Source organism: Palaemon carinicauda, chromosome 26 (assembly GCF_036898095.1).
Source record: "Palaemon carinicauda isolate YSFRI2023 chromosome 26, ASM3689809v2, whole genome shotgun sequence".
In the NCBI taxonomy this organism is placed as follows: Eukaryota; Metazoa; Arthropoda; class Malacostraca; order Decapoda; family Palaemonidae; genus Palaemon; species Palaemon carinicauda.
In genome coordinates this window covers 89973599-89997481 of record NC_090750.1, presented here as the reverse complement: position 1 = coordinate 89997481, position 23883 = coordinate 89973599, and the positions used below count along the sequence as shown (strand labels likewise).

The 23883-nt window shown below is 35.3% G+C and overlaps 1 protein-coding gene across 1 annotated transcript; it reads left to right on the top strand.

Annotated features, from left to right (window-relative positions):
• Nucleotides 1-833: 833 nt before the first annotated feature.
• eIF3b (eukaryotic translation initiation factor 3 subunit b) lies at nt 834-23864 on the top strand. Its single transcript, XM_068349932.1, has 13 exons — nt 834-1056; nt 8102-8297; nt 10845-11016; nt 11204-11338; nt 12067-12224; nt 13496-13697; nt 13921-14073; nt 14729-14941; nt 18102-18335; nt 19626-19721; nt 20746-20871; nt 22283-22469; nt 23378-23864. The coding sequence occupies exons 1-13, from the start codon at nt 849-851 to the stop codon at nt 23473-23475; spliced, it is 2178 nt and encodes a 725-aa protein (XP_068206033.1). The 5' UTR covers nt 834-848; the 3' UTR covers nt 23476-23864.
• Nucleotides 23865-23883: the final 19 nt, after the last annotated feature.

Here is a 23883-nt window from a genome sequence, read left to right as displayed (position 1 = left end):
TTTTCTTCACTGGATTGCAAATTAAGTAATTCCTCAAATGAATAAAAGTCAAGTAACGTATTCTAGAAAAAATAGGGTTTGTAATAATAATAATTAATATCCATTATCTGCTCATTCATTGGCTCATCGATCCAAAATCAAAATATCAAGAAAATCTCTGTGATGTCGCAATCTTGATAAATATCAGGAATTTTTTACCAATATATTTTGTAAGGTTACAAATCCTGTAATATCAATTGCTAGATTTTGTCAGTAGATTTTTGGTTAACCTGGTTTAATTAGACAATTAAAACAGAGGGAATTGATAAACCAAGAAAATTCTTCATGTAATTAGCACGATGTATTTGCATCCATCAGACGTTTTGATTAATTGGTTTTGTAATAACGAATAATCAATGCACTTTGGATAACAATTAAAACCAAATTCAAGTCTTAAAGAGTAAATTACACCTATTTAAGAATTCCTATCTAAAATTCTAAATCAAAATATGATATCATTTTATGGGCGATTGTTTTGTTTGAGATTCGCGCTATTTTCACGAATTTCACATACTTGTTTATCCATCTAATGTCAAATTGAAAAAACAAATTGAGTGTAGATATAAGAACAAAATTGATAAGAACTTTCTAATTTTATTTTATAATATATAGAAATATCTTCTGAGGTCTCGGCATTCATGAGTATATCTTTTGTGATCTGCTTAGGGTGAAATATTCAATTTTCAAAACTTATGACGACTGTGATGGTATAAAATTAATTCTGTTTATTAAATATATAAGTTACAGGGGATATAAATAGTATAATTATGAAATTATACATAAATTATTTACTTTTATATATTTGAAAGATGTATCAAAGGCTGTGTACCAGTACATTCCAAACATTATTGGAACCCGGCAAGTTACGTTCTTTCAAGCCACCACACGAGGCCAACACAAAGATGGCTAAGAAAAATAAGCCAAAATCTATGGATAATGAGGACGGAGGAGGCAATGAAGAGGAAGATCCCGATTTCAGTGATCCTGAAGACTTCGTCGATGATATTACGGATGAAGGTAAGCTCAGGAATACGGCGTTCACTTAAAACATCCGTTTGAATAAGGGGCGATTTTTCCCGCAATTTGACAGCTGGGCTTATTTTGCATTGGTTCTCCTGTAGATTTCGGCTAATTTATAGATACTTTTGGTCTGACAGGTACAATGTCCTTATATTAAAGCTCTCGTATTTATTAGTTTCATGTTTATGGCGATAATTCTTTGCTAAATATCGCCTAATCCTTGGTTTAGTGGGACAGGTTCCAAGAAGAAAGTTGGCAGCTTTACCCGTCCGCCGGTGTAAATGACCTAAAGGTATTATCCAATTACCAACCTAAATTCTATAAATCCAATCCAAATTCCTTAACTACCAAAGGAACAGTAAATGATAGGCATGATCTATACTGTATCAATAAGAATGATGGGTACAGGACAACACCGCCCTAAGTTGGCGCAGATTCGGTACCTTGAGGCGAACCCCAGTACGTCTGTAATGGTAAAATTGACTTTAATTTCTATCCAAATACATTAATTATTTGTATTTCCAACTGGTTATCTTGTATTTGCAATATTCATATGGTATTAGGTCAAATGGGTACAGGACAACACACCGGCCTACTAAGTTGCCGCAGATTCGGTGCTTTTAGGCGAACCCCAGTACGTCGGTAATGGTAAAATTGACTGTAATTGCTGTTTTATTTTACTGTATTACAGGGCAATGTAACCTAGGGAAAAAATTACTTTTTTCTATAGAAGAAATTCATCTCTTCGAAAATAACACCCGTTCCCGTCGCAAATGAATAGTTTCAGAAATATGTATATATCTATATCCTACGATAATCTTTACGGTTTTATTAGGTCAAATGGGTAGAGGACAACACACCGCCCAACATTGATAAATATTTTGAATGGGTTATGTGTTTGCAATATCCATATGGCATCTAGGTCAGATGGGGACAGGACGACACACCGGCCTACTAAGTTGCCGCAGATTCGTTGCTTATAGGCGAACCCCAAAGAACTGGTTGGGTAAATTTGCCTATAATTTCTAGCCAAATACATTAGTAATATATATTTCCAATTGTTTGTGTGCAATATCCATATGGTATTAGTAGGGCAATTGAGTATAAGACGACCTGCCTCCTTACCAACTCTCCTCAGATTCAGTGCTAATAGGTGAACCCCTAATCATTGGTAAAGGCAAATCTGCCTTTAATTTCTAGCCAAATACATTCATTATATGAATGTTCAACTGTTTATCTTGTTTGCAATATCCTTATAGTATTAGTAGGTCAAATGGGTAGAGGACAGCACCGCCCTACTTAGTTGCCACAGAACTTTGTTAGGGTAGATTTCCCTTTAATTTCTAGCCAAAAACATTAATCATATTTATTTCAAATTGGTTATCTTGTATTTTCAATACCTGTATGGTAATATTGGGTCAAAAACTTCAAATGGTTACAGGACGAGAGACTATCCTACCAAGTCACCGCAGATTCGTTGCTTTTAGGCGAAACTCAGAGCATTGCTAGGGCAAATTTGCATATAATTCCTAACCAAATACATTAATCATATATGGGGTGTATGTATGATAGCGGCCACCTCTATGTATGATAGCGGCCACATGAATGAATTATTACGGCTAACTTAGAATAAGGCAGTGTAAAGGCGGGCATTAGCCCCCTGTTATTTAAGTAGGTAAGGACACGGCTTTGTAGTTAAGTGGGGAAAGTTTAGATTAGTTGATGGCCATTTTTAATCCACGTGGTAGGAACTGGCCGCTGATATACAAAGGCTCCTCATGTATATTTCGAACTTTTTATCTTGTTTGCAATATCCATATGGTATAATTAGGTCAAAATGGTAGATACGATACACCGCCCTATTAAGTCGTTGCTTATAGGCAAACCCCAAAACATTGGTACGGTAAATTTGTCTGTAATCAATAGTTGAATACATCAATCGTATATTTTTCCAACTGGTTATATTGTATTTTTAGCATTCATAGAGTACTGTTTGGTCAAGTATATACAGTACACACCACGGCCTCACTAAGTTACTAATTTGAAATGCAGCGACAACCATATAGTGAGCAGCTATTGTTATGAATATAATTTAGATTAAAGTATTTCTAAAATAGATACTGTACAGGGAAACTTTCATATGAACGGCAGTCATAAGAGAACTGAAGAGGTTGGGGGAGTGAAAAACACATATGCATAAATATAAATGCTTGGAAGATTTTACTGGTTCAATATGCTAGTTGAATGATTAATCATACAAAAAACAAAAGCTTACATACACGCGCGATCGCAAAATACGTGAATGCAATAATTGCCATCATCCTGCCAAAAGTAAGTAATGGACAACATCAGGGGTGGTCACAATTTCTTCCCAGAAGCTATTTTTCATGCAAAGAAACATGCTAAATGACCATCTCTCTTCCACTTCTTGAAGCAAATTCCTGCTTGGCCATAATTTAAATATCATTTACCCCATCGGGTTAGAAGACAAAGCTACGATTCGTACGTAGAACGGCGGATGCACTTGTCAGCTAATAGCATTAGCTCTCCATCGTTAAGGACACTGATGTAGGTAAGGTTAGGGGTGGTAAATTTGTATGCTATTACAGTAACCCTAAACAAAATAAGAGTTGCAGCAAAAGCCATTAAGAAAAAAATAAAAAGTTTTAGTACTTAGCGCTTTCGTGCACATTAATACACTATTTCAGGGTGCAATAAAAAGTGACACACAGTTGAAGGACGTTAATAAGTAAAATAGGGGAAAAAAAGTAGAACAGTTAGAGAAGTGATAGAAAACCCTTGTCAACTAATTACCATAGTCAAACAATCAAACAAACAACCCACAGTCAAAATTTGTACTTGAAATGCAAAGTGGTCATAAACATAAAACAGGTGAAGAGAAATTACATAATTCTGAATTGTTCAACAATATTGATCATAATGTAATTATCCAATTTATATAGACCAGAACTAATATTAAAAACACAACCAGACTTTATCTTTATATTAATTCCGTATTATAGAATTTAGTAATTATGTATTATAGAATTTAGTATAAAAAAGAAAGTCTGTTGTGTTTTTAATATTAGTGCTGGTCTATATCAATTTGATAATTACATTATGATCAATATTGTTGAACAATCCAAAATTATGTAATTTCTCTTTCCCTACTTTGTTTCTTACCTCTTTGTGTTGAAGTATAAATTTTGGCTGTGGGTTGTTTGATGTTTGGCTGTGGGTTGTTTGATTGTTTGACAGTGGTAATTAGCTGACAAGGGTTTTCTACCATTTCTTTTACTGTTCTACTTTTTTTTTTTTCTTTTTACTGTATCACTTTTTATTGTACCCTGAAAAAGTGTGTTGAAAATCACGAAAGTGCTTGGTACTAAAACTTTTTATTTTTTCCTACTGGCTTTTGCTGCATAAGTCACGTAATCCTTGTGACAGTAAAACAAACAGACATGACCTAACTTGAAGCTTCAGTCTTGCTTTTATTATAATGGACAATAATAGTTAGGAAATTAGAAATTACATACAGTACAGTAATCAAAAACTGTACGCTATCGCTTCATATTCAAAGTTACTCGGTAATCTTGGAAAATTTAAGTAATTTACTTTACTGATTATTTTTTAATATAGAGCTTTTTGCCCTACCACATAGTTGCCCTATCATTCTGATAATTTTTATAGTGTAAATGTTCTGGTAAGAATGTAGATCTGCATACAGGTTACTGTTGGTGGTATAGAAAATGAGTTTGTCGCTTCCTATGCAACTGCTGTCTGTGTTCACCCTTGTCCTAGAAATCAACTGCACGTGTTATAGTGTAAGGTACCTTTCGGCCAGCCATTTAAAAGTCGAGCTTGACTCACTGGACTGGTTAATCTCTTCCCTTATAATAATAATAATAGTGTAAGGTATCCCAAGCTAACTTTACTCATTGCTGTGCAGTTTCGTTACATCCAGTTCGACTCCATTGCTGACAAAGCTGCATTTTAAATTGCTGAACAGCCTACCCTTCATGGGATAATGTCACTTATAAGTGAACGCCCTAATTTGACTTAAGGTCTGTCTTTACTTAGATTGGGTGATTTTCCCCCTTGCAACCCCTCTTTTCCCTTTTTGAAGACTGAAAACCAATGAAGGTGTAGTGTAATTGGGTCAAAATCATGCGTTTCTCACACGTTATTGAGAACTGTGAGTATTGTTTGGCAGGTATTGGGTGCTTTGCTCCCCTCCAGCTACCTTATTTCTTTATTAGAACTGAAAACCAATGAAATTATAGTAAAATGGGTTCAAAATCTTACCATTCTCAAAATGGCTTTTGGGGAACCGTGCATGGATTTTGGCAGTAGATTTTTTTGTGTTAATATATCCAGTCCTACTGTATATTAATTGTGCTAGAAGTAACTCATGAATTGAGATTAAAACTACATGTCTTGCCTCCATGTTGGTGGTTGAAAGCATTGAAATTAATTATATGGTTGCATAAAAATTTTAACTAAGTCCTTGTTAATTATTTTAGGTTCCTAGACTGGGTAAGTCTGTTTGGGGTGCTGATATCTATGGTTATCTACGGATACGTCCCTGATTATACACGATATCTTACGATAGTCGTTCCGGGTTAGAACCCCATGATACCTGACGGTAATTCTCTTGTAATATCACTCATAAATATTTTACAGTAGGAAGCTGCCCGAAGGAACCATCAGGACGACTTGGCTCGAGCCCAAAAATAGATTTTTCCTTCGTCAAAATCCGTTAAATCGCTCATACCCAGTGTCACGGTGTTGGAAGATCCATCTGATGGGCTTTAGTAAGATGACTGGATCGGTTTGTGGCACGGTAAAGACCTTGCTAAACTTAGGAATTCTTCAGACTATATTTTTACGTAAAAATCAATTAATTTATGTTCGGTCAGGGAAGAATTTTAATTTCTAAGGTTTATGTTCAGCAATGTTTATTCTTCATACTCTCTACTAAAATAGACATTAGGAGTCTGGTAATAGTACTACCTAAAATAGATTTTAATGTGGTTTGAATTCATCAAAACATATGCATCTTTCGTATACTGTACCTTATAGAATAGGTTAATTTAGTGATCGTACTGTACAGTTAGGAAGAAAAAAAGATATGGCTAAATTGACGTTTTAGACCGTGGCTGGATTCGGGTATGGGAAAAACATTTAATTACACATGAAAGAGCTTTGATTTTAGCTTTCACGAAATGGAAACGTTATAGAGTATGTCTGAAGAAAGATATGCCTTTTATTTGAGATAGTTGATTTAATTGATAGTGTAAGCAAAATAAGCATTTGGGTATTGGCATTATCTGTTTCTGCATTTCAGTATCAAATAAATTAAAAAATTTATAACCTAACATGAGCCTGGACCTAAAACTTATTCTAAAATCTAGGATAAACTTTCATCTGGAAAATATAAACCTTACTAAATATTAACTGCTAATATGGTAGACAATCCCCCAAATTCTATCCAATTTACTGAGTAATAAGGTGGTGCAAAAGCCGAGGCACAGCTCTACCTTTTGACTGCTTAACACTTCAGGGATATTTTTTCCACCTTGATCCCTACAGTACCAGCCAAACTCTGCTGAATCCCTCGTCAGGCTGATATGAGCGGAGAAAGGAAAGGTCCCCATTTGCTCCTTTGTTTGATGTTGACTACCTCCCCAAAATTTAGGGGAAATGCCTTGGTAAATAGATCCCTACATTAAGGGGACAGTTGCCTGATTTTCCCTCTTCAACGCCTTCTATAAAAGGCATCCTCTTTCATCAAACATCTTTTCTCCATTTCTCATCCTTCACCTTATCTCTCCATTTAATTCTCTGCCTCCCTTTTGGTGTCTCCCCCAACAGGTTTCTTCCAAGCCCTCCTCACTCCCTCCTCACTATCCATCCTCAGTACATTCCCGCATTATCTCAGTCATAACCACTCTTTATCACCTGTAATCTTTAGTACGCCTACCGTTCTTATTTCATCATTTTCCAATCTTTAAAGCTGTGATATTCCCATAATCCACTTCAGCATTCTCATCTTTGTTCTTTTAAGCTTTCCTTCCTCTTTTTTATGTAAGGGTCCACCTTTCCTATCCGTACGTCAACACTAGTCTTGTAAGAGTGCTGTAGATGTTGACTTTTAGCTTGATTAGTATTTTCTTATCACATACCACTCTTCTACCTCCATCCACTTTCCCCATACTGCTTTTAATCTACAGTATTCTAATTTCAGCCTCACATCCTCCTTCCTGATTTATTGTAGATCCCATGTATCTAGGTTGCTCTACCTTTTTTATAACTGAGCCTCTACTTTCATGTATGGCTGCTCTATTGCAAATAAAAAAAAAGTGTAAACTACGGAGAAAATCTAAAGATGTTTGCTCTCGTCATTTTTTACCTTGTGTAGTGTTTGAATCAATTTTATTCTACCAAGTTTTGGATATTGCTTTGTCTCGTCTTCTTGAGGGCTTTGTGTTTGTTTCATATTCATACATGGTTACTTGTACTATTTGGGCCCTTGGGCTTATAGATTGTTTCCATCTAGGGTTAGAATTTGTCTTTTCATATTACTAACTAGAAGGGCACTCGGTAGAGCGCAGACTTCCACCTCGGCAGCTCATTTCTCGACATTTTACTCGACCTTTACCTTTGACCTTAACATATAAATATCAACCAAGTTTGAAGTGTCTGTGACAAAGATTTCCAAACTTATGGCTGATTACGTGAATTGGACATTTTGCTTGACCATGACCTTGACCTTCCAAAATTTAATCCTTAACAAGCTTTTTACATGAACAGTTAATCCCTTCAAGTTTCATTACTCTGATTAAAATTGTAGCCAGGAAGCTGTTCACAAAAACAAATTACAAACTCGAACAGGCGGTAAAACCTATCCTCCTTCCAACTTCATTGGTGGAGGTAATAATTACTGCATATGAGAGATGATGGAATCTTTTGTACCTGCTTCAACTACTTCCGTTTTTTAAAACTTGAAGATGGTCTCTGTAACTAGATTTTCTTTTTCCAGAATTGCTTGGGGACTTGCTAAGACAGAAGCCTAAGGAGACAGATGGCGTCGAATCTGTCATCATCGTTGAAGGTGTGCCATCAGTCGGTGCAGAGCGATTGGAGAAGCTTAAGAATGTAATTCGCAAGATCTTCAAGGAGTTTGGCACAATCATCAATGAATATTATCCAACGGGAGAAGATGGCAAGACCAAAGGGTGAGTTAAAGTTATCAAACTACACTGTTGATTTATGCATACATGAATAAATAATAAAAAAAATTGCCTTTTAACCCTTTTACCCCCAAAGGACGTACTGGTATGTTTCACAAAACTCATCCCTTTACCCCCATGGACGTAGTGGTACGTCCTTTCAAAAAACTATTACGTTTTTTTTTTTTTTTTTTTTTTTTTTTTTAGAAACTTCGGGCATTTTCCAAAAGAATGAGACCAACCTGACCTCCCTATGACAAAAATTAAGGCTGTTAGAGCAATTTAAAAGAATATACTGCAAAATGTGCTTGAATAAAAAATAACCCCTGGGGGTTAGGGGTTGGGAAGTTCCAAATAGCTTGGGGGTAAAAGGGTTAAAAGTTAAAGTTGCGGGTTTTAGGTCTCCCCTGAGACGACCTTCATCATCTCCTCGGGCGACCATGAGCCAGCAGGGACTATCACAATTTCCCCCCCCCCCCCCTCCCCTGGCCCCCTGGGGAGTACCCCCTGGTAGAAGGTCTCACACTATTCGCGCCTTAGCGGGGACGCGAAATTGGGACCTCAGAAACAGAAGCCCACGACGCTACCAACCTAGCTATCCGGATGTGGTATCTATGTTCAAAATGTGTATGGAGCTGTAATATTTCTCTACATAAAAGTCCTGATTCTTCACCACATTCATCATTCATTTCTGTACAACTATGAAACTTAATTTTTATTGATAATGTTTAGTGTCTGACAAAAAACCTTCACCAATCATGTTGACCAAAATAATCTGATTCTCTTGTATTTCGTAACTTATTGCCGTCATCAGAGAAATCATTCCCAGGTTAAAAATAATGTAATGTTCATTCATTATAGTAGTTCACCTAAGTAGAAATGACTTTTTTGTACCAGTAACTACAAATGTATGTTAACGATGATAAATTCGTAGGTAATTTGTATTTTTCCCTAATACAAACCTGGAGTTATAAATATTCTTTTGGCAAAGCTGGAAGGTAGCCAATTGGTCTTTTTGGTGCAAGGTGGCAACCCTACCCAGACACTGGGTAGGGAGTGGCTAGGGGTACTTGCCACCTGTATAATACTCGCGTAATGGTGAACTAGTTACTTTTCCCTTTTGGCTTGTAGAGAGCGGTTAAAGGATAGTTTTTAAATTAAATCTTGTATGAAAATACTTTTTCTTGTCTTGTTTACTTGACGTCATTCCAACACTTGTTTTCCTGCCAAATCAATCTTCTACATAGATAGTCACAGCATTAGCCAAACTTATCGAATGTCTGTGATTCATTTTGTAGGTATGGTTGGTAGCCCTTTCACCACTTAATGAAACGTTTCCAATCGTATAATCAAGATTTTATTAAGCGACAAAAAAATTGTAATGGAAACACGGTATGTTACACGCGATTTAGCCCTTGTGATAGTAAATTTTAGTATAAGGGTTTTACCTCCTGGTAGTTGACCCAATTTCTTAAAATAATTAGTTTAATGGGACTATTGTACTGTAGGCCCGGGTGGACTTTTGTTATTTGCTCATCATTGCCATACTTACATCATAATCAAGCCATTTTTCTAATGTGAATGGGGCATATAAACTAATTTAAATTGTTTCATAGGGGCATCATTATTTACATTCCTTGATGTTACTGAGAGCCGCTGAGTGTTGAGGCGGCATGGAAAGGCTAGATAGAGGGAGAACTGTAGCCAAATGACTTTGCTGAAGTAACAGCAAGAGTGTGTCCTGGGCTGGACTAGTAATTGAGCTTTGGAAAGGGGCAAGAAGCATTGTAGAGGCAGTCTGAGAAGAGAACTGTTGAGAAAAGTAGTTGAAATCGGCTCGTGGAAGCCGCTGTAAACGTTACTGAGAGCCGTAGAGAGTGTTTTGAGATGGCAAGGAGAAGCAGGATTGAGAGATGAGTTTAGCCAAATAACTGCTGAAGTGACAGCAAGAGTGCCCTGGGCTGGACTAGTAATTTAAGTAAGCGTTATAGTTTTTTAAGGTTAAAGTTAAGGTAATTTTCATGTTTTAAACAACAAATGGGCCTGCATAAATAGTTCATGGAAGAATTGGTGGGACCCAGTTTTAAAGGGGTACTGTATTTTCCAAGTAACATGCTCTATTATTATTATTATTATTATTATTATTATTATGATGATAGTTATGGCCACATCCCTAGTTGAAAAAAAAACAGGATTCTATAAGCCTAAGGGCTCTTATAGGGGAAGAAAGCCCTATGAGTAAAAGAAATAAACTATAAAAAGTAATGAATAAAGAATGCAAAATACCTTGAGATTAGTAACATTTAAAATTATATGCCATATATAAATTATAGAGAGACATATCAACCTGTTCAACATAACACTTGCTACAATTTTTGAACTGCTGAAGTTAAACCAATTCAACTGGCTAATATAAGATCATTCCCAAACCTGGTCACAGCTTGTCACTAAGTTATCAGGTTAGGAGCATCTATTAAGAGCTATTGTATTTCTTTGAGGTTTTACATATCTGTAAATATTTGAATGGTTTTAAAATCTTTCAACTCTTTTCAGGTACATCTTCCTGGAATTTAAAGACCGAGCATCCGCGGAAGAGGCTGTGAAGCAGAGGAATAACTACAAGCTAGATAAGCAGCATACCTTCCTCTGTAATGTTTTCACAGATTTTGAAAAATATGAAAACATTACTGATGAGTTTGTGAAACCAGTTCCTCAGCCTTACAAGGTAACATTTTTTGCTTAGTGTCCTTTTCTAAAATTATTTGCCATGTTATATTCTATAATGAGAAATCACAGTTGGAAACTATAATTATCTTTTCTTTACCATATTTGGAAAGTAGTTATGTTGTGTATAAATTGATAGATTATCTTGTAAAGTTTATGAACCCTAAGGTTTTTCATTTTCCCCACAGGATCATGGTAACCTGCACTACTACTTACTGGATGAGAACTGCTTTGATATGTTTTCCGTCCTCTATGACGAGGGACTCAAAACTGCGATTTATCTTAATTCCGTCCCAGAAGCTCAAGAAATTGATAAGCGTGAGGTGAGTTTCTTTTTATTAAAATTCATATTTAGGTTTTTGTGCCAGCTATCTTGGAGAGGTTGCCCATGAATTTGAAAGGTAATTTATGTAATTCTTAATAATAGGGATTAAGGAATGCCAGATCTACATTCAGAGAAATTGATACAAAGAGAGTAGCATCATCTGCATATGCAACAAGCTTGTTTTCTAGGCCAAACCACATATCTTGTATATAGTATGAAAAGTAATGGGTCAAGAATGCTACCCTTAGGAATAGTTTTTCTAAGAAGTTCTGTTTCCTTACAGACCACTTAGTTTTCCTCTTCAAGTAATTTATTGGATTGTTTGATAAGCACTTCAAATGGAATTTGTGGAGCAAGTTTTTATTACAAGACAACAATACATATAACTGAACAGTGTGGAGAATGTAAATATGTTTATTATAGTTTCATTATTGTTTTGTCTTGATTAATTTGTTGTAAGTATTTTATTCAACTTAATGTTGAGATTATATATTTACGTTTGAGTTTAATGAGACTTCATTGTTGTTTTTTCTTACTCGAGATGGATTGCTTTTAAGTTTGTAATTGATGTGCTTATTTTTTCTTACATAAAGATGGTTTTTTTAAATCGATGAAAGACTATTGCAAGTTTATAATTGTCACTTTTCTTACTCAGGGATGGACGTTTTATTTCAATGAAAGACTGTTTTGAATTTGTGATTAACATACGATTGTCATTTCTTACAGAGATGGACGGAATCGTACGTGCGTTGGTCGCCCAGAGGCACTTACCTTGCCACTTTCCACGGTCCAGGTATAGCTTTGTGGGGAGGTGAAAAATTCGAGCAACTGAAGAAATTCAGTCATCCCGGAGTTCAATTCATTGATTTTTCACCTTGTGAGAAGTAAGGGATATTTAAATTGCATGGTTTGAATAGTGATAAGTTGTAAATCTTCCATTATGATGAACTTTTTCTTTTCTTTCCTCAGTTTTCATAGGGTTCAACTTCAGGGTGCACCTCAGTTTTCATAGGGTTTAACTTCAGGGTGCACCTCAGTTTTCATAGGGTTTAACTTCAGGGTGCACCTCAGTTTTCATAGGGTTTAACTTCAGGGTGCACCTCAGTTTTCATAGGGTTTAACTTCAGGGTGCACCTCAGTTTTCATAGGGTTTAACTTCAGGGTGCACCTCAGTTTTCATAGGGTTTAACTTCAGGGTGCACCTCAGTTTTCATAGGGTTTAACTTCAGGGTGCACCTCATTTTTCATAGGGTTTAACTTCAGGGTGCACCTCAGTTTTCATAGGGTTTAACTTCAGGGTGCACCTCATTTTTCATAGGGTTTAACTTCAGGGTGCACCTCATTTTTCATAGGGTTTAACTTCAGGGTGCACCTCAGTTTTCATAGGGTTTAACTTCAGGGTGCACCTCAGTTTTCATAGGGTTTAACTTCAGGGTGCACCTCAGTTTTCATAGGGTTTAACTTCAGGGTGCACCTCAGTTTTCATAGGGTTTAACTTCAGGGTGCACCTCATTTTTCATAGGGTTTAACTTCAGGGTGCACCTCAGTTTTCATAGGGTTTAACTTCAGGGTGCACCTCATTTTTCATAGGGTTTAACTTCAGGGTGCACCTCAGTTTTCATAGGGTTTAACTTCAGGGTGCACCTCAGTTTTCATAGGGTTTAACTTAAGGGTGCACCAAGTTGCCTACCCATTGATAAAGATAGAATTTAGAAGACTATGGTGGTGAAAGTCTTTGACAACTAGGAACTGCAGTACTGCAGTAAATCAAACATTATTGTGAATGTTTACATACAGCATAATGCTAAATTATAGTGGGAAATTATTTTACTGAAGCATTTCTAAACTTTACTTGCTTTCTGTATGACAAGAAGTTTTGGTAGCTATTACTCTAGTTGAACACCTTTGTGATATTAAAAGTTAAATAGTTTTAAGAGAGAAACAAGTCACATTTCGAGAGTGTGTTCATAGCTTTGTAAAGAAATCAAAGTACATTGTTGGTTATATCCATTAAAAACAAAGTTCTTGTGTAATTTTCATAGAACAAAAATGAACCTCCTTCAAGGTGCTGTACCTGTATCATTTCGTTGATATTTATTACTTGCATCTCAGTGACCTGATATAAGAACAGCGTTATTTTTTTTCCCCCTTTTAGGTACTTGGTCACATTCTCTCCTCATGTTGATCCAAGGGCTGAAGAGCCCCAGTCTGTCATCATTTGGGATACAAGATCTGGCCAGAAGAAACGAGCTTTTAATGCCGAGAGACCGCCATTGTGGCCTGTTTTCAAGTGGTCCAATGATGATAGGTACTTTGCCAGGATCGGTGAAGATATGTTGAGTGTTTATGAAACCCCGGTGAGTAAATGTCTTACCTGACGGTTATAAATTTGCAGATATCTTTAAACTTACATTAAACGTATTTTTAGTTTTGTTGAGCTTTTAATTTTTTATGGAGTGGCAGGACAGCCAGTAATTACTTAAATATAATTTAGGGTTGTTGAGCTTTCTATTTGTTTTAGAGTGACAGGACAGTCCATAATCTCAGGGGGTCACTCTTAACAGTTCATATCTCTTTCAGTCGTTTGGTTTACTTGATAAGAAGAGCATAAAGGTTAATGGAATCAAGGACTTCAGTTGGTCCCCCACAGACAACATCCTGGCATATTGGATCGCAGAAGACAAAGATGTACCGGCCAAAGTGACGCTAGTGTCCATTCCCAGCAGAGAAGAAGTAAGTTTTATGCTCCTTATAAATTTTTTATTCATTTAACTCTAAGGATTATTTTTTATACTTGAGTTGTATTGTGAATTTATTCAATTGGAATATGAATCATGAAATGCTATGGTTAATCTCACTGTTACGTGAAATTCCATGGATATTCTTAGTTACAAGAAATGCCTTGGTAATTTTTAGTTACATGAAATGCCTTTGTTATTCTTACAATTACGTGAAATTCCATGGTTACTCTTTTAGTTACATGAAATGCCATGGTTATTCTTAGTTACATGAAATGGCCTGGTTATTCTTAGTTACATGAAATACCATGGTTATTCTTACAATTACATGAAATTCCATGGTTATTCTTGGTTACATGAAATGCCATGGTCATTTTTTGTTACATAAAATGCCCTGGTTATTCATAGTTACATGAAATGCCATGGTAATATTTAGTTCCATGAAATGCCATGGTAATATTTAGTTACATGTAATTCCATGGTAATATTTAGTTACATGAAATGCCATGGTTATTCTTAGAGTTACATGAAATGTCATGGTTATTCTTACTGTTAAATGAATTTCCATGGTTATTCTTACAATTCCATGAAATACCATGGTTATTCTTACAGGGAAGAATGAGGTCTTGATTCCCCGCTTTTGTTTTCAGGTCCGCACAAAGAATCTGTTCAATGTTGCCGACTGTAAGATGCATTGGCAGAAATGTGGGGATTACTTGTGCGTCAAGGTAGCCAGATACGCCAAAGCCAAGCGCGAGAAGAACGAAGTGAAGTATTCCGGTATCTACTACAACTTTGAGATTTTCCACATGCGAGAAAAGGGAATCGCTGTTGACAGCTTAGAAATTAAGGAAAATATTCAGGTTAGTGTCATTTTTTACAGAAAGAAATACATAAACTGTACACTGTTTAATCCTGGTTTGGAAAACTGCTTATATATTTTTTGGATAACCATTTATGTTACGTAGACTATGACATCTTGGAGGGGATATATGTATTCGATGTTGTTTGTGCTCTGTCCACCTCATGCTGTATACTGAAAGGTCTGTAGCATCTTGTCAGCCCCAAGTTACAACCAGTTCTTAGACTTCCCACTTTACCTATCTACCATCTTGCAGTCAAATTTCTCTTAACCCTTTCACCCCCAATGGACCTACCGGTACGTTCTTGCAAAAAACTGTAATTTACATGGTTTCGCATATTTTTGATAACTTTATGAGAAACTTCAGGCATTTTCCAAAAGAATGAGACCAACCTGACCTCTCTATGACAAAAATTAAGGCTGTTAGAGCAATTTAAAAAAAAAAAATATAGCAAAATGTGCTTGACAGTTCAACATACCTTGGGGGTAAAAGGGGTAACATTCACTTCCTGGTACAACTGGCTTTTATTTTTTTCTAAAATGGCCATGTGGCCAAAAACCAATAAATTCCAATCTTATCAGAATCTTATTTAGGGATATTTCAAATATGATTTACATTTGGTTTTTACAGTCATGTTGAGTTTTACTCAATAGATTAGTTTGAATTTACTTGTTATGATGCAACAACAAATGCAGTGGTTTTTTTTAGTTCACTACAGGATAAAGGCCTGACTCAGAATCCTGTTTAGCAATATTTCAAATGTGATTTACAATTGTTTTTTTCAGTCATGATGACGTTTACTCTGTCATAGATTAGTTTAAATTTACTTGTTGAGATACAACAAATGCAGTCTTTTTTTTTTTTTTTTTTTTTCCACTGCAGAATAAAGGTCTTAGACTCTGAGTTCTGTTTATCAATATTTTATTAATGAATTTTATTGGTTTTGTTAAGACATGATGAGTTTTACTCTCATGTGAAATTTATTTTGAATCTACTGATTTATGATACAGTAACAAATGCAGCCATTTTTAGTTCACTGCAGGATAAAGACCTTAGACATGTCTTTATTCATGACGGGAATTTATGGTGTGGTTGGATATATAACTATAGTGTCTATAAGGTATATATATTTTTTTCTTTATGGGGATTGCAGTAATGAATATCTAAAAAGTGTTCCTGCTTTGGACATTTTTTTCCAAGCATAACCCCAAGATTAACAATGAGGAACTTCTCTGGGTTTCCAGCTAACCAGTGCTGATTGACCTCGTTTCCCTCAAACAGTCGTTTAATAAAAGAACCTTTTATCTTTGTGTAACTTAGCTTTTAATCTTGTGCTACTGTATGTTTGACATATCCTTTGTTTAGCTGTTTGACTTTTTTGAAACCAGGAATGTTTTTTTTTTTTTTTTTTTTTTTTTTTTTTTTTTTTTTTTTTTTTTTTTTTTTTTTAGTTTGAACAAATAGGATGATGGAATACCAATTGTTTGATAACTGTTTAGTCTGAACAGTTACAATGAAGAAATGCCAATTGTGTTTGATTCTTTTTTTTAGTCTGTTACAGTAATTTGATACGTGTCTTAGTACTGTCTTGGTGATCTTTCCATTTCGTACTGAAATATCGCAGTACTTGTAAGTTGAACGGGAGAGGGAAGCTAACCGATCATACTTGAAAAAAAATCCAATTATAGTTATTGATAACTACAAATATAGGAGTTATTGATTACTATGGTTATTTTCAATCTGGGCTGATTTTGCGATCATACCATTTTGGACTGATACGAGTGCAGTACTCGCGAAGGGCGAACTAACCGATCATACTTGAAACAAAATCAGATTATTGTTTTGTATTGTGCTAGGAATACAGACGTTATTGAAAACTATAGATATAGGAGTTACTGATGGCTAGTTATTTTCATTATTGTTATTAGGCTGTAACCCTAGTTAGGAGAGTTTAATACTACAATCTCAAGGGATCCAAAAAGGAATTTAAGCCATAAAGAAAAAGAAGTACAGAAGTGAAAAATAAACTTTGCAAGTGATAGATAGATACTACATATATATACCAAGGCACTTCCCCCAATTTTGGGGGTAGCTGACATCAACAAATGAAACAAAACAAAAAGGGGACCTCTACTCTCTATGTTCCTCCCAGCCTGACAAGGGACTCAACAGAGTTCAGCTGGTACTGCTAGGGTGCCACAGCCCACCCTCCTCTGTTATCCACCACAGATGAAGCTTCATAATGCTGAATCCCCTACTGCTGCTACCTCCGCGGTCATCTAAGGCACCGGAGGAAGCAGCAGGGCCTACCGGAACTGCGTTACAATCGCTCGCCCTTCAGGAACAAAATTAAAACTGATTCTTTACCTATGTCTGCCTGTTCAGCATTCATATATGTAAATCCCTAAAGCATTTGTATGATTTTGAACTCAAAGCTCCAACAATTCAACTCCATACTTCGGACAATGTGATCGTGGAACTCTATGTAGGACTTAATTTTTATGTAGGTCCTCATAATCTGAAGACCAATTTTCAAATGGAGGGATTAGAGTTAGATTTACAAGCACTGCTTCTGTGGAGCCATTTAGTTGTTAGTAACACACGGGAAAATCTGACCTTGGTCGTATCAAATGCCTTGTATGATTGACCTTATAGATAGAAGAAAAAGATGCCTTTAGAATGCCATGAAGTAGAGGTAATCGTCATGACATTAGTTGGAAGAAAATAGAGCCTTTTTTGTATGCCAGGAAATACAGAGGTAATATTTGTGGCCTTATTTGTTAGAAGAAAAATACTGTATGCCTTTTGTGTGAAAGGAAAAACTACTGAGGTAATAGTCATGACCTTATTTTAGAAGAAATAGGTGCCTTTTGTATGCCATGAAATACAGAGGTATTAGTCATGACCTTAATTGTTAAAAGAAAAAGGCGCATTTTTGTATGAGAATCCTTGAATTACACAACTATATCGTAAAGTACAACGTTTACCTCACTGATAAAAGCAGTAGGGAATGTACTACATGCTTTAAATTATTTAGTCTGTATCCTAGGAAAAATGTAATCACAGTAATCTTTCATATTAAGAATGTTTATTTGAGTACAAGTTTCACTATTTGATTCCAATTTAATAATTGAATAACTTTCATGTCTTCATTTTTCAGGCTTTTGCATGGGAACCAGTGAATAACAAGTTTGGTATAATCTCCGGCGAACCTCCCTCGGTGAATGTCACATTCTTCCAAGTGAATAAGGGTCAGCCACCCACCGAACTGAAGAAATTGGAAAAACGTCCCTGCAACAACCTCTTCTGGTCTCCACAGGGTCAGTTCGTCGTCTTGGCTGGTCTTCATAATCTAAGTGGCGCTCTTGAATTCATTGACACCAAGGATTTCCAGGTAATGATATACTTTTAATTTTGTGTCTTACGGGCCATTTACAGTATTGATATCTTGGGGGCATTCAGAAATTCCCCCTCTAAGCAGCTTTTTTTTGTCTCATTGAAGGTATGAGATTAGGGGAGATTGTAGACTCTGCTTAACCCTACCTAGCACATGCAAATATACAGTTAGCCAGGGTTGGAACCTTAGCTAGCAGTGAAAATATATAGCTAACCAGGGTTAGAGCCTTTGATAACATATGCAGGAGTTTATGGTGTGACTGGATAGATAACTATAGTGTATATAAGGTATATATTTTTTTCTTTATGGGGATTGCAGTAATGCATAACTAAAAAGTGTTCCTGCTTTGGACATTTTTTTTCCAAGCATAACCCCAAGATTAACAATGAGGAACTTCTCTGGGTTTCCAGCTAACCAGTGCTGATTGACCTCGTTTCCTTCAGACAGTCGTTTAATAAAAGAACCTTTTGTCTTTGTGTAACTTAGCTTTTAATCTTGTGCTACTTTGTTTGACATATCCTTTGTTTAACTGTGTTTGACTTTTTTGAAACCAGGAATGTTTTTTTTGTAGTTTGAACAAATAGGATGATGGAATACCAATTGTTTGATAATTTTTTAGTCTGAACAGTTACGATGAAGGAATGCCAATTGTGTTTGATTCTGGTCAGAAGACCAGCTAGCATATGCAAATACACAGCTATTAAGGTTCAGAAGAGTAAGAAAATATCCTAACTATATTGAAGTCAAAATGAGAAAGGGAGGGATGGAAGTGAGGAAATTATAGAGTACAGTATTAAGGATTTTGGAGAGAAAACTTAAGAAAAAAAATTCTCTAAACTGACCTTTGTTTCGTATATGTTCTATCTGTGTGTGGTCCGGGAGGCTTACAATGATTTATATTATTATTACTTGGGGTTGGAAAAGCCAAGTGTCATGGCCTAATACAATTATTTTTATTTTTTTATGCTCACTAGGTTATTCAAGTTCTGGACAATTTGATCTTGGGTATTTGTATAATGTTTCCTTAGTTTGAGTGGTAGTGGATAAGAAGGCCAGACTTACCAGCAAATTATATTTAGAGCATGAACTTGGAAGATTAATATAATTGTATTGTGTTTTTAGTTGAATTTATTATAGACCTGGATACTATAAATGTATTTGAATTTGAAAATTAAAGATTATTTCTTGTGTAATTCTTTTGAAGATGAGTTGTCATTTAAATGAAAAATGTATCTTTTGAAGGTTGATTCTAGTATTCTGCAATTCACTTTCATTTCCATTAAACAGGTTATGCAGACAGCTGAGCACTTCATGGCAACTGACATTGAATGGGATCCTACTGGTCGATATGTCGCATCCTGTGTGTCTTGGTGGGGTCATAAGGTATGTACTAAAATTGGTGTGGGATTACTACCTTTAAAAAGTACTCATTATGTCTCCCATCTTTTATTATCACATTTCTGTAATATATGTTCCTTAGAAATAGCTTAGTCAACTTTTCCCATTTGTATATATTTGGCAAATTGCTTTCTTTTACTAATGCTTGTATATTGTGCATCAAACATCTGTAAAAGCACCTATAGTCAATTTTTTTTAGTGAGGCAGATTTGCACAGACTCGCAGGGGTGCCTTTTAGCTGGGAAAGTTTCCTGATACCTGATTGGTCGGATCGGACAAAAATACTTCTGACCAATCAGCTATTAGGAAACTATTCCCGAGCTAAAAGAGCACCCCCTGCGAATCGGTGCAAGTCTGCCTCACTAAAAAAAAAAATGACTATAGTCAGATGGTCTTTCCAAATGATGGTTGATTGTTATACATCAGGCTTTTCTTCCGTTCAAAGAACTATACAAATCCCTGTTATTTATAGGAATATACCCTTCAGTGATTGTGGAAGTAGCCATAAAGCTTTGTGATAAGGTACTTAATTATTATTATTATTACAAGCTAAGCTACAACCGTAGTTGGAAAAACAGGATGCTATAAACCCAAGGGCTCTAACAGGGAAAATAGCTCAGTGAGGAAAGGGAATATATTACAAGAAAATTTTAAGAATAATAACATTAAAATAAATCTTTTATAAAAACTTCTAGATAACAAGAGGAAGAGAATTAAGATAGAGTAGTGGGCTCGAGTGTACCCTCAAACTGTGAATGCTCTTTAATCATGTTGACTGTTTTCTTGGTGGCTTTAACTGAAACTCTCTTTAGCACACCCTTAAGTGTTTTGTGACTTTACCTGGATGAGTACTTTGTCTTGTTTTTTAGGAATGAGGAAACCTACACAATGATGATCTGGTAGTTACCAGCGTATTCAGTAAAATCCTTTTTTAAAGTATTCTTTCACGGTAATTCTCATTATGTCAAGCGTTCTTCTTTTAAAACTGATAGATTTTCTTTTTTGACAGGTTGATAACGCCTACTGGCTATGGTCATTCCAAGGGAAGTGCCTGAAGAGACAAGTCTTCAACAAGTTCTGTCAGCTGTTATGGAGACCTCGTCCGCCATCTTTGCTTTCAGCTCAAGATATTAAGGTAAGTGAATGCTCTTTTCATATTATTGCCGATGCTCCATTACTTGATTGAGGTATTAGTTTTTCCACTACCAGCTAATTCAAAGATGTATTGAGACAGAAAATTGGTGTTACATGTTTTTACTATAAATTAAAAAAGAATTGAATTAAATTCAAGGTGGTAGTTTTTCCACTACTAGCTAATTCAAAGGTGTATTGAGACAGAAAATTAGTTTTACCCATTTTTACTATAAATTCAAGGTACTTGTTTTTGCCATTACCAGCTAATTTAAAAATTTATTGAGTACAAAACAGTTTCTGTTTTTACTTTAAACTCAATGTACTTGTATTTGCCACTACCAGCTAATTCAAATACAGTATGTATTGAGGACAGTAATTAGTTTTAAATTTTTACTTTAAATCCAATCCAAGGTACTGTACTGTACTGGTTTTGCTACGTGAAATAATTCAACGATATATAAAATTTTTACTTTGAATTCAAGATCCTAGTTTTGCCACAAACTTTTTCAATAATATCAAATATGTACCTTGAATTCAAGGTATTTGTTTTGCCACTACCAACTAAAATGGTTCCTCATTTTTTGTCTGTCCAGTTGTAGCCCATTCTATGTTAAACTAAGTAATTGTCTCATCAAGCAGTATTGAATTTGTTGCTATAGTAATCCTGTGATCATTATCATTTCGATAATGGTTTTAATGTAAAGTTCTTGGGTAGCTGTTGTCTATGTTTTAGGGAACACTAGAGTAAAATTTTAAGCAATGTTAATGTTTCATGAAAAGTATGGAGGCTTTTTTATTATAGAAAATTCCTTGCATTTATTGAATCGGTTACATAAATACAGTAGTAATGTCAAATACTTTGTCATGTTTGAAAACTTGCACTGGCTATACGCATTCTTGATTGAGAATATTACATCGATTTGAAAATTATAATTAAAGATAATTATTTGATATTTGAAAGATTTATACGTTTGAAACATAATACTATACTGAATTGTGGTGTTTTGTCTTATATCGTTATCTCATGACCAAAGTCACACTGCATTCCTGGCCCAATTGGGGTTCCATATGGCTGAGATTCCTCAAGTAGAATTAACCTTTTGAGCTCCATAGACTATTTCTACTCCCTTCAGTGCCATATTATGTAATTACCATTTGTTTTCTTTTATTATGTATATGTATGGAAAGGAAATTTAGTCAGCCCATTTACCATATGGTTATAAAGTCCTGTCTTTTGTAGTTTTTGTGCTGGTATTGTGATATTTACTTTTTTGGAAGGAATTATTTTGAAAAAAAACTGGTACAAGAGGTACACAAAGCCAAAACAAGGGCTTTGAAACGGAAGGGAGTAGCAAGATACTTGAGTAAAACAAACGTGTGGTACGATTGAATCTCTTCCTTTTTTCTTTCAGGACATCAAGAAGAACATGAAGAAATATGCCGCCAGCTTTGAGGTACAAGACAAGATGCGCTTTAGCAAGGCCTCGCGAGAAATCATCGAGAAGCGACAGAAGCAGATGTCTGTGTTCACTGAGTATCGTCAGAAACTCATCGATGCCTTCAATGAGACCAAGGAACAACGCTTGAAACTTCGTGATGGTGAGAACTGTCGTTTAGTGTATATATTGATAAGTTTATGTAAGAAAAAGATAAAGATTTTACATTTTTTTTTTCAATCATGTTGATCCTATAGTGATCCCGGATATGACCAAATCACCGCCGGGTTCATATGATTTTTGGTCAGGAAGTAATGATGTCGTTTGTCATCCTAAATTTGTTGACATTTCGAGCGTAAAGATAGAAACTAAATAGCTGCATAAATTTTCTATACTGCACTTGTGGTTACATTAACTGGTGTCTCCAAATTATGTCATTGGATCCTCAGTGTTAATAATAATAATTTCAGAACTGATGTCCTACCCTGTCTACTTTTTGTGTATCAAGTTCCTGAAGATTTTTTCAGGAATATATCTATAAGTATAGAGAAATTGTAGCATTATATCTATGAGTATAGAGAAATTGTAGCATTATATCTATGTGTATAGAGAAATTGTAGCATTATATCTATGAGTATAGAGAAATTGTAGCATTATATCTATGAGTATAGAGAAATTGTAGCATTATATCTATGAGTATAGAGAAATTGTAGCATTATATCTGAGTATAGAGAAATTGTAGCATTATATCTATGAGTATAGAGAAATAGTAGCATTATATCTATGAGTATAGAGAAATAGTAGCATTATATCTGAGTATAGAGAAATTGTAGCATAAAACCCTTTTTTTTTTTGTTTTTTGTAACCACCAAAAATTTTTGTAAGTTCTCATGTAATTGTGCTTAACTCATCATAGCTTTAAATAACTTTTAAAACATCACAGCTGTGAATAACTTTCAGAACAAGATTTTAGGACGTTAAAAAAAGGTATATTTTGGTTTATTTTATTACGATTTACTAAATAGAACGCTACCTGAAGCCCGTAAGTCTTACTGAATTTTATCATTTCAGGACAAGATACTGACACCCTTACATCGAATGAAAATGACTTCAAGGAAGAGATTGTGGAATTTTTGATCAAGAAAGACGTTATACTGGTTGACGATTAAATCATCCAGCTTGAACCTGTTAATTCGCCATCTTTGTTTTGTGGCCTCGTGGAAGTGTGGTGGTGGAAGAACTAATAACATCGGCAGTAGAATACTTCTACGGATAATTTGTCTGTTTTGTTTATGGTGGAAAAATATTTGGCTTGTCTCTTGAGGCTCAAAAGAGAAACATATTTATATTTGAACTAGTTTTAGGGTGAAACTTTATGAAAAGAGTTTAGAGCCCGGAACTAAGTAGACTTTTTAACTGGGGTTCGTGAGGGACATATTCAACATGTCCTTCTGGACCTTTTGGTGCGTAACTCCAGGTACGATATTGTATTACAGTGGTTTATTTCATATCCCATTTAGGAAAAAGCAAAGTCTACTTATTAAATTGTTTAAAGTGAGATTTGTTTCAGTAACCAC